This window comes from Bactrocera oleae, chromosome 3, assembly GCF_042242935.1.
Source record: "Bactrocera oleae isolate idBacOlea1 chromosome 3, idBacOlea1, whole genome shotgun sequence".
Classification (NCBI taxonomy): domain Eukaryota; kingdom Metazoa; phylum Arthropoda; class Insecta; order Diptera; family Tephritidae; genus Bactrocera; species Bactrocera oleae.
This window is the reverse complement of record NC_091537.1, coordinates 85,117,611-85,138,676: the sequence shown is the minus strand read 5'-3', so window position 1 is coordinate 85,138,676 and position 21,066 is coordinate 85,117,611. Positions and strand designations below refer to the sequence as shown.

General features: G+C 34.2%; 2 protein-coding genes across 2 annotated transcripts in view; one reads left to right on the top strand and one right to left on the bottom strand.

Annotated features, from left to right (window-relative positions):
* The first annotated feature begins 4,949 nt into the window (after nt 1-4,949).
* LOC106627148 (uncharacterized protein KIAA0513) lies at nt 4,950-14,699 on the top strand. The gene is made up of 7 exons (XM_014247156.3): nt 4,950-6,303; nt 10,116-10,179; nt 10,245-10,358; nt 10,417-11,286; nt 11,355-11,874; nt 11,943-12,043; nt 12,108-14,699. Exons 1-7 carry the CDS (start codon nt 6,097-6,099, stop codon nt 12,182-12,184), a joined length of 1,953 nt encoding a protein of 650 aa, XP_014102631.2. The 5' UTR covers nt 4,950-6,096; the 3' UTR covers nt 12,185-14,699.
* A 1,728-nt stretch (nt 14,700-16,427) lies between these two features.
* The window catches only part of nrv1 (nervana 1), a 45,261-nt gene continuing 40,622 nt past the window's right edge, over nt 16,428-21,066 (bottom strand). The window contains exons 4-5 of the mRNA XM_014247223.3: nt 20,775-21,037; nt 16,428-19,977 (exon numbers count right to left, since the gene is read on the bottom strand). Coding sequence (XP_014102698.2) covers nt 19,699-19,977; nt 20,775-21,037 — 542 coding nt within the window. The 3' untranslated portion in view covers nt 16,428-19,698. The remainder of the gene's footprint in view (nt 19,978-20,774; nt 21,038-21,066) is intronic.

Genomic DNA, 21,066 nt, shown 5'->3' with positions numbered 1-21,066 from the left:
ATATGCAGTTTATATTGTATAATATAATAACCCGTCCGTTGTGAGATTATGTTTCAAGTTATGAAGTGGGTTCAACTCATTCAAGATTCTATCTAAAACCAGTTCTGTAATCGATATTTTTAATCCTTGGATTGTACAAAAGTGATTCCGGTAGTATACTTTATCACGAACATAAGTTTTTAAATGGCATAAAGCATGCAGTGAAGGTCGTAAAGTCATCAAAAACTTACCTCAAGTGAGTCGTTTATCTACCTCTGTTAATAACAGAGAGCTTGCAGAGGATCTCAATATCTTTTAGGAGTCGACTTAACACATTTTCGATCAAATGCAAAATTTCTGGCAACGCGACGTGGATTTATGAATATAATGACGAAGCTAGCGAATTGCGCTCTAAAAATGAGCCGAAACTTAAAAAACTAAAATTCGCTGAAGGTTCTGAAGACTATCCCGGCCGAGGTTTCTAAAAACTGTATGAAAAATTTAATTAAATGTTGGCATGTTTGTATAGGCGCAGAAGCCTTTTTGGAATGCCATAATAAAGATTTGTATTAAAATATGTGAAAATGTAGTTTTTAGTCAGTTCGCGTCAAATTTACTCAGATGTTATATATAAAGGAGTCTATAGAAAATCAGTTAGTTTTACAATAATGTCTGATGAGTTTAGTATAAGTGGATTTCCCCTGCTGTTTATTAGTTAAAGTAGAACCCACAAGCATCTCATCTGAAATCCAATGTATTCCAGTACTCGTCCTTCAACACCAAATAGTGGTTTAATTTTTTTCGTTCAAAGGAGGTATCTTACAAGTGTTAAGTCGCCACCGAAAAGCTGTTAAAATTTTTTGAGAAATTTTTTCCCAGGCGAAACACTTTTGAGCAGTTGTCATTACACGGGGGGCAAGAATGTATAATTAATTATTTTGTTGTTAGTCGGTCGTGAGGATCGGAACTTTGGTATAATCTCTGATATAAACACTAACGATCATTTAACGGAACATTGTGCCAAATTCGTTTAGCGTAAGTTGCTTACAGCCATTTACTTCATAAGGGCAATGCTCCTTTCGCAGTAAAAACTAAAGCATATATTTTGTCTTTTTCTTGGAACTCCTTTATATTGAAAAGATTTTAGATTTCCATCGTAATCAGCACTCAAACCATTTTCTCAGATATATTAGAAATATGTTCAGGGTTAATATGAAATACTTTATCTTTGTTCCAGTTATAATCTCATGGAAATTATATACTCGTATAATTAGTTTGTAGGAGAAGAGTTTTCAGTTGACCTGATTGCCTCTTTAGCGGTTTCTATAAATATAATATATTTTGTAGATTGAGAGCACAATATTTGTATTCAAAACAAACATATGTATGTATATGTATAAATATATCTCTTTCATATCACTTCTAAATAGGAATATATCACTTCTAAATAGGAATTTGAACTGCTTTTATTTGCTTTTATTAATGAATCTCGCTGTTTAGATTTGTGCTAGTAAAAGATTTAGCCATCTAAAAGCGCATATTCTAGATGAGATTAGTAATTTTTATTGGATTCAATATATTCAACATACATACAAACAAAGTATGCCTTTTATATTCATTTATTGTTTATTTCTTATCTACTCAAGTTTTTGTTTTAATTTTTGTATTTCTTTTCCTTGAGTATGAGAACCCTGACACCGTTACCTGAAAGCTTGATAAACTGTTCCACCCGCTGTTTCATGCGTTTGCAATTTTTTATCTTTATTATATTTTATTGATACGTTAAATAATCAATGAATGTACTTGCATTTTGTTTATTATTGTAATTTTTTTTATTATTTCTATGCACATTGTATTTGCTCATGAAGCTTTCGTACATAAATAAAAACAAGTTGCAAGTTTAATGGAATCCCGCTAGCTGCATTCCACTCAAAAGTTGTAGCGTTTGTTTAGTGGGATTATTGTTGTTGACTCTCTTTTGGCCAGAAATTTCGGCGCCTTTTATTGACTATGTGTTTTGGTCATAGCTGCCAAATGCAGGCAAAAACTGAAATATGTTATCAATCTTATTCCAGGAATTTAAAATGCCGATATATACGGACATACATACGTATAACAGTTAAATCTATTAACATGTGAGTTCGTATTTCTCCCAAGTGCAGTATTATTTCTCTTGTCAATTGTTGGTATGTAATTGCATTTGTTTTTGACAGACATATAAAAGAAGAAGAAGAAGAAAAGAAGAGATAATTTTTTGAAAATTCACAAAAAATTAAAAAAAGTGAACTTTCGTTGCCTCAAAATATTGTAGTAACTTGAACAAGGCATTTCGATATGTCGAAATAACTCTCTGACTGCATACTTCACTGTCACTTTAAGCTAAAAAAATTTTTTACAACTTTATAGTTGTCCAACGGATACTGAAAATTCTTGAGTCAACTGAAATTGGTGTGAACTCAACTCGGTGAGCTTCAAAATTTAGTTCTGTGCTCAGATAGCGACATTGTTTGATCTCAAATGAGATTTGATTATTGCGCCGTTCTGAACGTACTCCGAAATGACGTTGGTTACTCTGAGCTCTAGGGTAAATCTTCACTTACATTAATCACCTAGAATACGAGTATTTATAAACTTAAGTGGTTAGATATGTTCTGCGTCACTGCGGGCACGGTATTATGCTCGAACTTGTTACTGATCTTGGGTTAAATTGGCAGTGCGACCGAGAAAAGTAGATCTGTGTGTAGTTAAACACAACGTTTTCTTCCCCAGTAGAGAATAATGCCTTCAAAGGTTGCTCGAAGCAATAGACTCTAGAGGAACAGCGCAGGTCTTGAAGCACTAACAAGGCAAACACGGCATACTACTAAGTACTTTGAAGACAGACTAAAAAGCTTCTACTTTCATACAAGAGGGAACTAAGTAAAATTGTAGTAGTCATTTCAGGGCACCTACCTCTAAGATCCTACCTTTAGAAGTAAAGTATGCGCGGAAAATGATAAGGCGCTGGAACATTAACTTTGCGAAGGCCCAGCCTTCAGCCGGTTCAGGCGGGTTGTCTTCCACGGCCCCCAATGCTCCAACTTGAAAAGAACTAGGCTAGACTAAAGCTTAATTGATTACCGCATGGAAGCAGAGTGGGTATAGTAATGATGGCTTAAGTGCAACTGCATGCGGTAGAAAACTTCTGCACCTTCCTTTTCAACCAACCAATCAAGTGGTTAGACCAGTCTATGATTAAAAAAATGTTTTTTTTGTTTTGGCTTAAAGTACTCTTCGTTATAGTGTCGAAGCGTTAAGGTCAGTCAGCTTCAGCATATTAAACTTGAAACGAGGTTTTCCCGAAACTGCTCAACTACTTTATTTACAAACAATCCGATAATTTTTTCTGCTCGTTGGCAGTGCAGACAAATAAATAGTTTTTTGTAAAGAATTGCTATTTTAAATCGATATCTCAAAAGTCAAAATTTCACACACGCATCATACATAAACATCAAAGCTATATGCGCGCACTTCGATTTACATACATATGCATTTATGCATGTGTAACGGAAATTTCATATTCACACAGCGAATTAAGCCGAATTTGCCGCAATTAACAAAACTAACAGCATACAACATGCGCATTTGTTGCTTCCGGCTTTCGAAAACGGCAATGTAAACAAAACGAAGAATATGCTGATGTCAACTAACGGCACGAAAGATAGGACAGTAAGAATTATACAAAAGAACACCAACGCATAAGCATGAAGACGATAAAAGCAAATTGTGGCGAAGAAATGCAGTTTTCGCCGTCGAAACAACGAAAAGCAAGAGCGCTGCCAAAATGAGTGAGCAACTAAAGAGCATAAGCACCTAACTGAGCGGTGTAAATAAAGGAAAGCTGAGCAAAATGATAGCCGGTATGCGGCGAAAGCTTAAAAACAGCTGATGACGCTATGTAAACAAACAAAAAGTTGCACATACGCCGTGTAGACGCGCCTACACGATGACACGCTCGTATACATGGATTTCTATGTGTGTTTGAATGTGTGTGCAAATCAAGAACTTATGTTTGCTGTGTGTTGTATTTAGCTGAGCGTATACTTATGAGAGAGCGTGCTCTGCTAGATACACTTTTGAACTCTCTCGATTTCTATGCTTTCCCATGCTCTTTCGTTTGCGCTCGCTCACTTTTATTGATACGACACTCACTTACTCTTCGTTATTACTAATGGACGGCACGTGTGCGTAACTTCACTCGTCTGCCAGGCCTTTCACATGTCTTCGCGCCATGCGAGGCGAGCGTATTTAACGCGCCTAAAAGTTGGCATTGATTTCACACGCTGTACATACTCGCTAATCGCTTACAAGTAGTGTTTCGGCAGCAGCGTGAAAGGCGCGACTTTTGTTGCTATACGCTGTGCTGGAGGCGCGTATATCACCGAAGGACAACGTTGGGAGTATAATTGTAGCGCTGGCAGTTAGCTTAGCCTTGTTGAGCGCGGCGAATGCCAGTCAGTGTTGCTGCAACAGCGAGTTGTGCAAAAGCTGCAGTCAAAGTGGAAATGGTTAGTGAAATGGTGTAAAGTTTGCAGTGGAAATTTAATTAGTTTTTTTGGTGAGGGAAAGTAAAAAAAAATATCAAAGTTTGGCTTATTAATATTTTTTGCAATTTTAAAATAGAAGTGTGCGTCTGAAAAGTGCCTTGGCTATTAGTAATAAAAATAAATGAGTGGAGGTCGAAAGCGGTATGTGAAAATAAATATATGTATATTAAAAAAAGTGCATAACTAAAAATATAATTAACAAAAAAAAACAAAAAAGTAATAAGTTAAATAAAAACAAATTAATTAAAAAACAAAATAAAAATAAATAAATTTAAAAAAAATGTACATTAAATAAATTAAAAAAAATTTATATTAAATAAATTTAAAAAAAAAATGTATATCAAATAAATTTAAAAAAATATATATTAAATAAATAATAAAAAAAAATAAATCAAGTAAAAGTTTGAAGAAATATATTAGTCTCAAAAACATTTGAAAGCAATAACAACAAGATGTAAAGAAAAGCATTGCAAACACCAATATTTAAAAAAAAAATTTACGCGCACAAGCAAACACCAACAACTTGCCATTGCTTTGGTTGAGTTTCCAGCAAAAGAAAAAAATATTTTTCCAACAACCATTGCGGTAAAACGCCCCGCTGTGTCATGTGTTAATTAAGCTGCTGACACTTCACCCCGTTAACCGTTATATTTCCAGCAACTTTTTTATTGCAGCCAACGCAGCAGTCGTATAACCTTGGTAGGCGTGTCCGTTGCTTGCCAAATTATAACCTTCAAAGAAGCGTCCAAATAAGCAAAAAAAAAATTAAATATTTTCAATTCAGCAGCACTTTTGACGAAATATCTGGCCATGTACCGCGGTGGAGGCCGCACATACACGAGTAGACAGTCATAACGGTAAAGACAGCATATGAAGTCTAAGCGCACATATATGCAAGTGTGTCCGTAGCTGCAGCGGAAAAAATCGATATAACATCAACAATAAACAACGGTAATGCTGCTGCTGCCCCATAAACATACCTAAGCAGCACAAAGGCATACGCACACACACACTTACACGTGTGCGCTAAACAATTGTGCGTTAGTGTGCGCTGTGTAGCATGCCTCTGCAGTAGCATATTTGCATGTACGCGTTTGCTATCGCTTTCTTCCACCAACTCTTGCCACGCCAGTTAGACGCCACAATTTTATACCGATAACGTAATACATACGACACTCACAGCAGTTGGGCGAGCGTTTACCATATGGACATGTGCAGCTGAACAAACATGTTGTGCAATTGTGCTGACGTTTAAACTATTTAATTAAAATTACTAAGTAATTAATTAATTCAAATTAAAGATATATAATCGCGTGCGCGAATTTACAAAGATAGTAAAAAACATTATATATAGAAAAAATTGTCCATTTTATCCGCTCAACGGATAATTTTAATTTTAGAAAAAAAATAATAATAACAAAGAAAACAACAAAAACCGTTTGCATTTATGCAGCACAAGGTCACACACAGCCACACGCCCGCGCACCTACACGGCGTATGAGTAATTAATTAAGTGCAGCGCCTGGAGTGAATGTTGAACCACAAGCATAACAACAACAACAAATGCAACGGCAAGAAGATGGTGGACTTAAATACGTGTCCGCCTACGCCACCGGGTGGTGAGCGCTCGAAAATCAAAAGCTTTATGGGTCGTACTCCCGGCATTGGTATACTCAAGTCGAAATTTCTAACGGTGCTTGGGAATAGTAATGAGCTGCTTAACGGTATTTCGAATAAGGTGAGTGAGAGATATGTTACTTAAAGAACTAGTGCTTCTTCCGACGTTTAAGGAGTTTTGAGGTATTCGTCTTATTTTGATTTACCTTCATCATTCTCATCAAATTTATGCATCTTAAGCCAATGTTGATTTTTTGGTTATTTAGTTGGTTGGCTTTTGTCAAAAGGTCGCTCCAAAATCGGATTCCACTGAAACAGCTGAGGACGCCGGCTCATTGTGATACCTAAATACGACCAAGTATTTATCGTAAAGCCTCACAAAGATCGACAAAGCGTTTGAGCCTGCCACAAATTTGTTAAGGTGGTTCGTTCGATTCGCCGAAAATATGCGATTTTTCAACCTCCGTATATCAAAAGCTGGACATTGGCGGAGAAAGGGCTTGAATGTTTCCACCTCACCTGTTCCATTCAATTTTTACAACAGGAGCTAATTGTTGACCAGTTCTTGCCAGGTTAAATAGGTCCTAGCCCGAATATTTCATCGAATCTCCTTGTTAACAATATTCAAGCTTTGTTTTTACATAAATAGTGGGTTCGATACTACAAGGAACTCTATGAGAGCATTATAGACGGCAGTAAAATGATTACATAGCGTCGTCATCTAATAATTAATACCGTCCTCGCATTGAACTAATAGGCAAATTGGTTGCCTATGATAACTTTGGAAGGTGCCCCAGAAGTTTCCAGAAATGACCCCTAGAAAGGCCTAGGTTATACACATTAGTTTTTACCCAACCTCAATTTCTTTCAAACAATCAGTGCAGGTTTTCAATACTACTCGTTTCCAATTGATTGAAACCGCTTTCTTGAGATGAGTTGAGTTGGTGTCAGGACTGTTAGGGAGCTTCATATTAGAGGTGAAGGCAGGCAAGCATACTCGTACCTCAGCTTGGTGGCCAAGAATGAATCAAGCCAATTTTTGATAAACTGCTCTGATGTGGGCCGTACTACTGATGCGCCGGCTGGAATAAATGGTAGTCAGAAGGGGGGAGGTTTGAGCTATAAGGCGCTGCTCTTTAAATCGTTTTTAACTGGTCTTACAATTTGAAGCCGAGCGTTGTCGGAGGCTAAGAAACTTATAGGTTTGGAGTATTGCCTATAAATCAAAAGGTCGATTAAGTCTCTACCATAGAGAACTTTGTAAGTACAACTGTTTTTATAGCCCCGTTGAGTAATAGAGATTCGTACTTCCGGCGTGAATGAAGTTTAGACATTGCTGATAGTTTCTAAATGTCTATTATGCAGAAATGTTTGTTATGCTAAATTAATTTAGTTTTCTGCGGTCAACTCTTGGAAGTGTCTTCTTCGAAGCCATTTGGAGCAAACGATAATATTACTATATCTCTATCTAAAAAAAATGTACACGTATTTGTTTTCATTTGTACAAACTTTTGCCTATAGTCTCTGTTTTCTACAGGTATTATTAATATTTAGCCTAATTTCTAGCTTAACTTCATCTTTCCATATTTTTATACTCTCGCAACATATTGCTACAGAGTATAATAGTTTTGTTTTTGGTTATGTTTGGTCAATTATTCGTTTTAAAAATTTTGGGATAGATTAATTTTAAAATTTTTTCGAACTTACAAGAAAAATTTATTGCCAACTGCATTTTTTTACACACTACTGTACTTGAATCGCTTAATATGTTTGCGTAAACCACTGACTTTATGGATTATTTTAGTCTCGTTTGATACTATTTTCTCTTTAAAAACTTGCGGTGGTGTGACCAATACACCCACACAGTTGCAAAAAATATGCTTCACATCATTCAATAACGCTTAACATTTACCTCGACTGTCACCCGCTGTGACATCGACCGATTGCCGCAATTCAAGCAGCCTACCCACAACTGCAGCCACCATCAAAGCTCACCAGCGTCAGTATCACTATTATCGGTGTGTATGTTTGTTTGTCTGTGGACTGCGCCATGGTTAAGTTCAGGGGCGCCAAACAGGTCCAACCGACAGACCGAAATGTAGAATATTACTTTTGCTTGTTGTTTTTTTTTTAAATATGTTCTGTCGCTCTTTGATTTTTGTTGTTTTTATGCTTTTTTTAGGACATTCAGCTATGTTTGTTGGCATTTGCTGTTGCCACACAATTCGATTGTGCCATTGTCGAGGCCATTGTGCATTGGCACATCTGGGTTAAGTTCATGTTAAAGCATTATGTATGTATTTCGCTATTTGCACAGAGTAGGCGAGGAAGAAGGCAGAAAGTGGGTGTGCATTGAAACGGGTTGCCCAGAGCCATGTGCTTGTAGTTGTGAGGTTATGTTTGTAAGCGATTACTTAAATATTTAGTCAAAGGAAGCAAATAAGGTAATGGTTATTGATTCACTATTTTATGAGTGTGTTATTAATATCGTGTTGGAAAGGATGCGGTGTAATATAATGCAATCTCCTTTTTCTAGTGCATATGAAGACGTCATCTTAACTTGTCTGATAATCTTCGAAATTTCAAGTACTATGATGAAAGACTTTGATATTTAATTCTTTAGAAATTGCGTCAAAAATTTAAAATTAGTGAAAGTTAGTAAACAAATTGTGTGCAAACTGTGATTAAACTAAGTCCATAATTTGGAGCTTAAATTTGCATGGAAATAATGATACATATATAATCATGATATATTTTAAGTTCCATCTTATGGTATTGATGATGATATTTTATCATGAAGATAGAAGCCAGATAGAAAAGCTGTCCATACAAGAATTTTTTTTTGATTGGTCAGTTTTCCTTTACTTCAATACCTGTATGTCTCGGAACCCAAAGTAGCCGATCTTTATTCCGTTCATCTACTGCATTTCGTTTCCTGACACATTCCCATACCATGTGCGTTTTTATTGTGCATAATGATATTGCTATCAGTGCTGCTTAACTGTCCCTACATATTATCGAAATACATATGAACTAACGTCACTCTTTTCTAACCTACGCTCAACCTCTATAATGACTTTGTTAGTGAGACTCTTTTGCCTACTTCTACCAAAATTTTGGTTGAAATAATATTACGCTCTGCCGGCTTCATAAAATTCATAGTCTCCTCTTTTTCAAAAATGTGAAATAGTTTTGCAATTCTGACACAGATTGACCCTACATGCGAAGACCCTATAAAATACAGACATAAATGAACAGCATGATGAGCTGAGTTGATTTAGCTATGTCCGTCATCCGTCCGTTCGTCTGTATACAAGTATATGCAAACTAGTCCCTCAGTTTTTAAGCTATCGATCTGAAATTTTGCACCTGTCCTTCCCTCACTAAGTAGCTGCTTATTTGTCGAAACGGTCCGATATCCGACCACTATAGCATATAGCTGCCATACAAATTGAACAATCGGAATCAAGTTCTTATAAGGAAATACAAAGGATTTGTGAAGGGTATTAAAGCTTCGGTGCAACCGAAATTAACGTTTTTTCTTATTCTACTTCAAGTACAACCGCTCTGCTTATGGTGTAAGTCTTTCAGTCTCAAAGAAAATGTCTCGCAGTGATGAGGACTTTATGCAGCAAAAATGTTGCTAATTCCAAGACAAGCTGGAAATGGTTCTCTAGAAATTAGCCCTCGGACACTTGTTGGATTCATCACACTATCATAGTAAAGCCTTGTTGTGAGTTTCTTCCATTCTCACGAGAGTCGGTTATACTTGTACATAACCATAACGTGTATTTTTTAAATGGTCAAAGTCTTTCAACTAGATGGAATTCTAAAAAATTAAGATTACAGAGCTTTTAATCCCAATTTTTATACACTCTTACTCACGTATGAATACTCTGCCTATACTCAAAACTGTCTGAATGCTCTTTTCAGCTTACACTTAGCATTAGCTCCAGCGAATCGGAGTATTGCGATGATGACGAGGAGGTTCCTATATGTAAGTCTGAGAGCTTTAATATTTCTTTGCTTTTTAACAGTAAATTGTGTTTCGTTTTTTCACAGTTGACGAGACCATTGACTACACGAAAATAGATTATGAGTTTCGACGCATTAAGGCACGACGCGCACATGAAGAGATCATATCAGGACGATTTCGATATCCTAACTTGGCACCTAGTGAGTATTATTCTTATCTTTATTGAATTTGAAATAATATACTATTGAACATTGATAGGACCTCGCTTGGAGGCTTCACGCTCCAGGTCACGTAATAAAAACAAGCGTTCCGATTCGAGTTCCTCAACTTCCAGCTCTACATCGTCTTCATACTCACCGCCTGTTAATCGTTCGCATATTAGTAGTACTACACGCTCTAATTCCATCGAGTCACGTCATTCAGGTGGATATGGACGACCCGGACGCGCCATACCCGGTGCACGACGTAGTGAACTCGACATACAAAGAGATTTATCACGCATTACCGATTTGTTGAGCGTAAATGCCAGCGCACCGCACATTGATGTGCAACCGCCTTCGGATCGTGAATGCGCCAATTCCACGGAACAACGCAACCATTCCACGCATCTGCACATGGATATACCAGCTATGACACAATCGGGCACCAGTATGGTGGTGCCGCCACGCAGTCGCAATTCGAATAGCAGCACTGTGACCAGCTTGCGCGACGAACCCGATGTACAAGCGAGTCCCAGCATTGAATCGACCGATTGGCGTAATTTTATACGTTCGGAGTCACAAAACTCAGTACCATCATGGGCTTCGTCCATCAGTTTGGACTGCCGCGTTGGCGAGGAACCAGTCAAAGAGTTTATGAAACGTTTCATAGAAGTGCTCTTCTTGAACGCCTCGTCAATCGGACTGGAGTTGAAGGCGGAGTTTGGCGCATTGGCGCGTATCGATGCGGGACGTCAATGGTTTACACGTTTCTTGCTCGAGCAGAAAGTCAAATCGAAGCGTGTGGACGAGGTGACTTTCCATTCGCTGGTACAATATTTTGCTATCGTCTTATTTGAGTGCGGCGAGAGTGAAGATTACGCGCCGGCGGCGTTAATTATGAATACATGCTTTATATTCTACCATGAAAGTGAGTATACGTTTGTTCTTTTGTAATGTGATTGTAGACAACTTATCGTTTTACTTTCGTCTCTACAGTTGATGTTCCTGGCTGTGAACCGTTTCGCCAGTATCTCTACATTTTCATGCGCCAGCAACCGATATGGTACAGTCAAAGATTTTGGGGCGCCGCATTCTTCGAAGCTGTGCATAGTGAACGTGACCATCGTTTGGCAATGCGTAAGCGACGCGCTGAAAGAAAACAGCGCAATAAAGCACAATTCACAACAAAGATAGCGGTTGAGTCGAATTTGCATGATAATACGCCAGCTGAGGCAGCGAATGAGATGGCGACGTTAACGGATGCACCGGTTGATGGGGAAATCGCTTCCACGTCCAGTTCCTCACATCATGGTAATATTGTGGCCTTAAAGGTGCAGTCGACGAAGAAATCTGCTTCACAGACCAGTGCCGAAGACACGTCCGCAATTGGTGGCGCTGGTGCTTCGGCCGAGTCGACAGCTTTAGTGGGTGCGTCGAGCGCTGCAGCAGCCGTTGATAAGCAGCACGCACAGCTCGATCCGCATTCCATTGAGAATATTGTGTTTCGACAACTGGGGTGAGTCGAAGTGATCAAGTGTCTAAAAACGAGGTTCATATTTATAATATAATTATATTTACTTCCAGGGAATTCACATGTAATATGCACTCATTGGGCCTACCTCAAGATATGTGCCTAGACTTTTTGAAGAAACAATCGGCAACGGCAAGCCATACTTTATCAAAGGGTGAGTACTTAAAATTTGTTTTGAAGAAGAAAAAATACAACTCTACGCTAACCAATCTTTGCAGAGAAAACCAAACTCATTAAGGATAACATATTGCGCATGTACCATGAAACCGATTCGTGGGGCGCGAAAGTGTCCTGAGTTGTTTTTACCGCTAACCAAAATATAATAATTCCATCTTTCCAGTAGTTAGTTAAATTCTATTAAAATTAATATTAATTATATTTATAACGGAAATATTATTAATAGAAAACGTTAATATTAATATATACTTATACTGTTAATATAAAAAAATAATTATATAGATGCATTAGGGATGCCCTTATTTGTATATAATTCATATTTGAGCATAAAAATTGCATTTTCGAAATTATGCTCTTAAATGCTCTAAGGAAAAGTTTGAAAATAACTTTTTAACGAATGAAAATTAGTTTTCAAACATTTATGTGTATACAGGGTGTTTCAAATAATTACTGGTTTCGTTTTTAATTATGCTCCATACAATTTTCCTACATATACGCATAACTTTGAGTACGCTACAAATGAGGATAGTCCTAATGCACATATATACCTATGTATGTATATAAATATGGAATAATATTTATATATTATAGAACTTTTTAATAATTTGTGTAAGTAAAGTTCAAGTAAGCAAGGAATGTGGTTGATAAAACTGTAATTTTTTTGTAACGTATGCATTAGGGCGTGGTATTTTCGGAAGAAATGTTAAAAAAAAATATTTTGCTGATGAGGATGACTAGTAATATTTAAAAGAGAAAAGCAAGCTCTTTACCTAAAAAATTGCTACCCTAATGCACATATACACACATTTACATATTTAAGATTATAAAGAGGATGAATATCAAAGCATATAATATTATAAACAATTTGCAATATCAAAAGAAATTGTGATATGGAGTGTTGAAAGTTTTTACAAAGCAAAGGTTTACATAAAAATTTGTCCTCAAATAACAATATTACTTCAAAGATGATTATCTGTAATAGCTATACAAATATGTTTGTAACAAATCGGAGCATATTATATTGATTTTTGATGTCATTGGAACTTTCCTATATAATTTTATTTAATATTCAATAAGATATTAATTTTTTCTTGAAAATTGTTAAATCTATGCTGCTCTCAAAGCGATCGAAGAATGAACTGTCAAAAAACAGCTGTTATTACAAAATTTTGCAAAGTAATATCATGCTTATAGAGTTTCAGTTTCGTAATAATGTTGTCGTTTTCTAAACATCCCAACTGGCGCCATTACTTGTAGATAAAAAGAGACAAGTTCATGTGAAAATATGGTTGCTCTCATCTTCCTTTGTAGACTTTAATATCTTTATTTTAAGATTCTACAATGTTTTCATAAGCTTTTTTGAAATTCCATGTGTCCAAAATTTAAAAAATGCGATGATGCTCTTTGCGAAGGTGCACATTTAGCGTATCGAGTAAAAAGCGTTTAAATATAAACTGTTGGAATATGATTGAACTGAACGGCTACACTTTAGAAGGCTGTAACTCAAAAACTATTTGAGATATCGAAAATAAAAACGATTTTTTAAAAATTTCTCACTAGGTGTGCCTCTTAAACTCGATTTTTTGCATGGGTAAAAAATAATTTATAGAAATACTATAAGTATAAGTATAATAGTAGGTTAGGTTAGGTTATACTAGCCGACTGTCACGCCATACATAGACCTACTGGTCGTTCGTAATGCCCGATAGAGGTACAGTTTAATTTGAGTTGAAGTATTCATCAACACATTTTGCGAACTTTAGGAGTGATTTAATATCTATTTTTGAAACTTTATCTACATAGACTCTTGAACTGCGATGCTTCTAGGTATCTAAGCCAAGTACAAGATAATGCTAGACAGAAGCATAGCAGCTGTTCCAGCGTCTCTTCCATGCCTATTTCTATGCACTTTCTGCATGTATCGTCTTTACTTATGCCCATCCGGCTCGCATCTGATTCGTCTGCCAACCCTTTCAGAAATTTTATTACACAATATATCGTTTTTTGTGACTTCCGTATTTTCTGTTCTAGTTCGATAGCCAGACGGTTGACACTTTTTGCAATCTCATCAGCTATTTCGTTTCCCAGAATTTCTTGGTTACTGGATTCCAGGCCACAAAGTGTGATAGTAGATACTTAAAAACAAAATGTCTTTAGTGGTTTCAAAATCGTATTATATTGTTTTCCAGGAAGTGATAACATTTATCGTTATATAGGGAAAATTATAATTTTATGTGCAAATAAATATCTGTTAAAACGCATTAAAAGTTAGGTAATGTGTTTTAAAATCGGTTAGATTATGTTTTTGAAAAATTAATTATGCCTTAAGATAATTCGTATTTTGGAAATAAATTAAAAAACACTCGTATAAAAGCATGTATTAAACTCACAGAATCACTGTTTTACTATCTATACAAACAGCATCTATGTAAGACCCCAACCTCGTAACTGTTGGTTTGTACGATGAAACTATTTTTTGGAAAAAAAAATTGTATCTCGCAGCAAATAAATTTGAAATCAGTACTTTAAAAAGCAAATATAATATAATATATTCCTACTTGTATGATGATAGATATTTTATATTAACAATCACACTACTGAATTCCTAAGAGACGGTAAGGCGTATTTTAAACGTAGATGAAATTATTGTACTTTTCGAAATGAGTTAACAAATGTTGATCATAATGGTAAAATATTATAAGAAAAACTGTGAAAATCATGTTCTAATTTAAAGGCTTTAAGTAATTATAAAAAGTAACGTTTAATTATTGTAATTATTCCAAAATAACCAAAAAAAAGTAAACAACTTGTGTGAGGCACTCGTATGCCTTAGTGGAGTTCAAGTGGTAGTCTTAGTTTTACTTGATATAGAGTTACAGATATTCATGCTGAAGTGAATGTACAGAGTGGGAGAAATGCGAGAGTTATTTTTTCAATTATAATATTTTCTAAATTTTTTTAGATTCTGACAACATGTTGAGCTCTTAAGCCTACTTCAAAATCGACAAGACAAGTGTCATATTAATTGATTTGCTGATTTATGTGCGTCAAATCAATTCTAGAAGCGGTCGAAATCCGTTTAAAATTAACCCTAGTTCTATATATAACTAGCATATAGAGCTAATTTGGACGAGTAATTAAAATTTTTTAATTAAATGAGTTAAGAAAGAAAGATCCCTCAAAGAATAATGGTTAATACTTGAAATGAATAGCATCGATAAATGGCATCCCCTGCCGGAATTTAACTAAGGTACTCGTACAGGCTTCAGTCCACCTGATTAATCTTACCATGAATATAGCCGACATTAAGAAGAATATACATTGAAATGGGACCAACATGTTAGGCTGGGTTTAAAGAGGAGTTTTTATAATCAGCCCATAATTTCGCTAGCCTCCATAACCGACTATATCTGTGGCATTACGTCAAAACACTTTTAGACGACTTAAGTTGGAGTGACCATTTTGACTTTTATAAAAAGTAAGTAATCGTAATTTAAATCGTAACTATCCAAAGGTCTTATTTAAAATAAAAGTTAACATTGAGTCTCCACTAATTTGGTCGGTATCACTAAATTGCTCCTCATTAACTTATGTCGACTTAAGGCACTTTGGAAAATATTCCAGATATTTTTGACAGTCTGCATAACCTTCTCGTAGATACACTGGTATCTGATCAAATGGGAGATCTAAGAAATCATTCTGATACTATCGCTATATACAATATTTTTCGCTCGGTACAGACTGAGCTAATCCCGTTGTGACTTGATCTTTTTTAAGTATTCTCCAAGAAGGAAACGGAGTCGATTTGTCGGTCTGTATATATGCGAATAAGTCCATCAGATTTTGAGATATCGAACTGAAATTTTGCACACGTCATTTTCTCTCAAAAAACTGCTCATTTGTTACATGTTTATATATGGGACCACTACCATAACAGTCGGGTCTACGTAACCGGAACGGACCCGGATTTTTTCTGGCCAAGGACTGTCAACTCGGCAAAATTCTACCGTTACAATAACAACAACAGTTATCTTCACGAAATTTGGCACAGGTTACTAAATAAGGTATGGTGAGGGTATTATATATTCGGTGCAGCCGAAGTTAACAATTTCGTTTGTTATTCTTAAAATTAATATTTCCTTCAATTTAATATTTTTTACCTAAAAATTAAAAAATTTACCTAAAAAAAAAAATTGAAAAAAAGAAAATATTTGTTAAAATTTAATTTAAAAAATTTTGAAAAAAAGTTACAGTTTACTTCAGTGTGAATATCTGTATGTGAATAATGCCACAAATGATATTGTAAAATACCATTAACTTTAGACCATAAAAAACCAAATATCAAACCAATAAACATCCTGTAGGTTTTCAGGTTTTAAAATTTTATTTTTACGATATTGTACAAATAACATGAATTGTAATTTTTGAAATAACTAAATAAATATTTTACTTAATTAATTCAAATAACTATTGTATACTTATTTAACATTATTTAACTTTATTTCTATGCATGTTTGAAAATTGATTAATATGGTGTTATGTAATTTTATTTAAAATTGTTTCGCAATATTATTATATAATGCGCTAACTGCATCTAGTGTGTATAAGTATAATTAACCGGTGCTGCTCACGGTTATTCAATTTATTTTATGTTATTGGTGTTGTCAGATGTCAAGCAATTCAGGGCGTAATATTAATTAAGTTTTAAAGCTTACTTATATTAAAACTTAAATCAAATTATGCAGTGTTGCAAAGAAAATTCAAAATAAAATGGAAAAGTGAAAATTGAATTTGGATCAAAAGTACAAAAAAAAATTGTGAAAAATCTCGGAAAAAATACTGACGATAGTTTAAGTAAACTTTTGAAACTCTTTAAAGAAAAAAATTATTTAGAAAGTACTATTACTTTAATTTTATTTAAGAAAATTTTATTGGTAAAAATTTAATTCAATAAAACTTAATTAGGAATAAAATTAATTTACGATAATTTAATTAGACATTTTTTTTTTATTTTATTCAAATTTACATTACCAAAATTTAGTTGGAAAAATATTTATTTGTTTTTATTTATTTTAAAATTATAGAAAATTTAAAATTTAATTGATACTTTAATTTAAGTAAAAAAATGTTAATTAAAAAATTTAATAAATTAAAAAACTAATTTAAGAAAATTTAAGTAGAAAAAAATTTTTATTATTTTTAATTAAATTTCGAAAAAGTTTTGAAACGAAAAAAATAATATTAACGAAAAAATTTTTAATTATCATTAAAAAATTTAGATTTTTATAATTTTCTTTTTAAAATATGTAAACTGCTAATAATTTTATGCGAAAAATTCTTTACTTTGTACACTAATTCTAAACAAGGAAACGCGTTAACTTCGGTTGCACCGAAGCTATAATACCCTTCAAAAATACAAAGGTTCCTTACAAGAACTTGATTTCGATATAATTTCGTAAATATACCTCGTCAAATAAACACTTTATTCCGATCGTTCATCATCATCAATTATCCGATCTATACAATTTTTGCGAAAAGTATTATACATTGTTGCCTTAGACAATTATCCATGCCAAATTTCGTGATGATTTTGTGTCAAATGAAATGAAAGAGTTTTCCATGCAAGCACTTTACTCCGATCGTTCAGTTGATATGGCAGCTATATGCTATAGTGTTTCGATATCGGCCATTCCGACAATGACATTTTCTTGGTGAGAGAAGGATGGGTGTAAAATTTCAGATCGATATCTCAAACACTGAGGGACTAGTTCGCGTAGATAAAGACAGACGGACGGACAGACGGACATGGCTAAATCAACTCAGCTCATCATGCTGATCATTTATGTATATAAGTTCTCTGTTTCCGCCTGGGTGTTACTATTCAGGGTATAAATATTTAATAAGGAAAAAATAAATTATTATGGAAAAACTTTAATTTATTGAAATTAATTACAAAAAAATTTGTTTGAAAAAAATTTAATTTAAGAAAATTTAGTTAGAAACAATTATTTATAATTAAAAATATAATTTCGAAGTAGGTGTTAAAATTCAGTTAAACATTTTTAACGCAAAAAAATTATATAAACAAAAAATTTATAAATTATTATAAAAGAAAATTGGTATTTTGTAATGTTTTTTGAATTTCAGTTAGTAATATTTTTTAAGGAACAAATTTAATCAAAAAAGTTATATATTTTTTAAATTTAATTTAAGAAAATTTAATTAGAAAATTTTTTATTTTATTTTAATTTCATTTAAGTAAATTTGGTTAGAAAAAAAATAATTTCAGAAAATTTAATTTGCAAAAAATCGATATATTTTTTTTAAAATTTAGTTGCGAAATAGGTTTTAAAATTTAAGTAAAATTTATTATATCGAAATAATAATAATATTACTAGCAAAAAATTTATTAACTATTATCAAAAAAAATTAAATTTTGTAATTTTCATTTCAATTTAAACCCGCAAAATTTTAGTATATACTCTTAACATCACATTGTCTTAAACAAAATAGTATTTTATTTATTTTATTTTTTTTGTAATAATTTTTATTTATTTTATTATTATTAATTTACAACTTTTTACATACATACATAAATACTCATAAATTCAGCTTAGAAAGTACATAATTATTTTTGACTAAATCAAAATTAAGAGTTAAAAATTTAATTTATTCCTCAGCAGCCTCTCACTGCTGTTGGTGTTTGCCTTTGTATATGTGTATGAGTTTCGTATTTGTGTGTATGTGTTTTACGTTTGTGTGTATGCGTGTGGTACGGAATTCGCAAATGTGCATATACAAAGCATGCAACTGCGTGTAAAGTTCACTAAAATTATCTACAGATAATTATTACTAATTTTTATGCAACTCTAAGGATTTTAAGAACTGGTTTTGATTTTTATTCATATTGACGTATGCGAGTTTTAATACAATTTTTGTTGCTTGTAAAATTCATAAAACAAATAATATAAATATGTATCCGCGAATTGCACAATACAATGCTGTATGTGTGTGTTGGTGTAGGTGTGAGCGCTCATGTGACATTTCTTTTCAATTTATTTTTGAGCTGAAAATATTTTTTAGTGTCGCTTTACTTTATTTTTTGCGTTCACACAATTTTTTTTTGTTTTTTGATTTAAAATTTTTTTACTAATTCTTGAATTTTGCATTTTTCTGATATTTCTAATTTTGCTTAGATATACACATTTTATTTTTAACTCACTTGAATAACTTAAAATAAAAAAAATACATAACATTTGTTTACCACATTTCTTTTTCTACCCAAAATTTTTCGTTTACAAATATATTTGCTATTTAACGGTTTTGAACGCTCCATTAATTACTTTATGCTCGCTGCAACAACTCTCTGGCGACTCTATAAAAATATTTTCTTGGCTTGCTCTGCATTTCTAAGAAACATTTGTTGGATTAGATAAAAAGATAAGCAAGTAAGCGTTTTAATGCATTTCAAACTGTTTTCAACTCTTTAATCTCTTCCTTCGAATTTGCACCTCTCTCCTCGCCTCTCTCCGAGTTTGTATTTATTTTTCAAGTCGCTGTTGTTTTTTTACAAGTATATTTTTTGTAGCTTCTTATTGTTGCTGTTGCTATCGCAAATATGCTTCGCAACATTTAATCGACGAACAGCTGGAAAGTAACCGAACCGGTTCGTGCGTTTAAACTACCGCTATAGATGATGTTCCTGGCCCACGCGCGACATTCGATGTCCACGAGTTGATTTTGTTTCAGTTTTTCAAATTGTACAGCAATCAGTGGACTAAGGTAGCCAGGTTGGTTGAGGTATGGATAGTAGAAGGTGGGGAAGCCACGGCCGGGATAGTACTTCATGTCACCAATGCTTTCCTCATCGATGGGATGCAGACCTTTGCATGACACCCAGATTTGTTTGCGCTGAGTAGAGTAAAAAAAGAAAACGCTAGTTTAGAATTTTGTATGATATACATTTTTTGATTAAAAAACTTATGTAATAGTAAAGCAAACCCAAATATCGGTATAGACCAACCCATGTCATAACGAAAACATTAATATAGCAAATTGCCATCTCAGAGTTCACATAACTGTGATTTATAGAAATTACACATAAAACGGACTCTATGTCTCTTGGAATGTAGAGTGGCTCGCCTCCGTGCGGTGGTTCCTGGGTAACGCTAAATACGGCCTCGATAAAATTCCTAACGGACATCTGACCTCGGATCTGACACAAACTAGGTTTTAGGATTGGTTGAACATTGAACTGCAGAATTTGTTTATGTGTTAACGCCGAGACTCCTTTCGTCCCATTAAAACCCTGGCAGGCCTCAGAGTACGTTTCATTCCCATCACCATTAAGTTGATGTGATAAGTGTAGGTTGAGAAGACTCTCTTTTTGTGCTGGTGGGTTCTGAACGCATTGCTCTATAAGGGCATGTGTCAACCCTCACCTTGGCCTTTGTACAGAGATAACCTTAGGACCATACCTTCTGGAATATAGGTCCCCCACCAAAGGTAGTGCAAACAATAGTGGGAGTCGCATAAATCAGCCGATTGTAAATGTAGGAAGTGATAAGGTGCGAGGCGGCCAGCACCAGCAACGAAAACTCTGCTAGGTTCGTGGGGGTTCGGTAACCTCAAGATATATTATATTTGTTTGCATTCTATTTTTTAAACCCTCCTCTAAACTTTAATCATATAATGTAACCATAACTCACCTCAATTTCAGTTAAATTGCCAATGTGTTCTTTGAGATCAGAAGGCATTTCTGTGGGCAGTGTCTTTAAATTTTCATAGAAATCCGGCACCCAGTTGAAAATTTTATTCAATTTCAAGAAAATGCAAGGACGTCCATTTTGATAACCGTAACCAGTTTCTTTGGAGCATGGTCCAAAGTTATCCACATTGACAACGCAGACCTTATTGGCGCCAACTGTTTGATTGAAATTACAGAATTTCTTCTCGCCAGAGCTGCGGTATTCTGTCAAGTCAACAAAAACAAATGTTGGT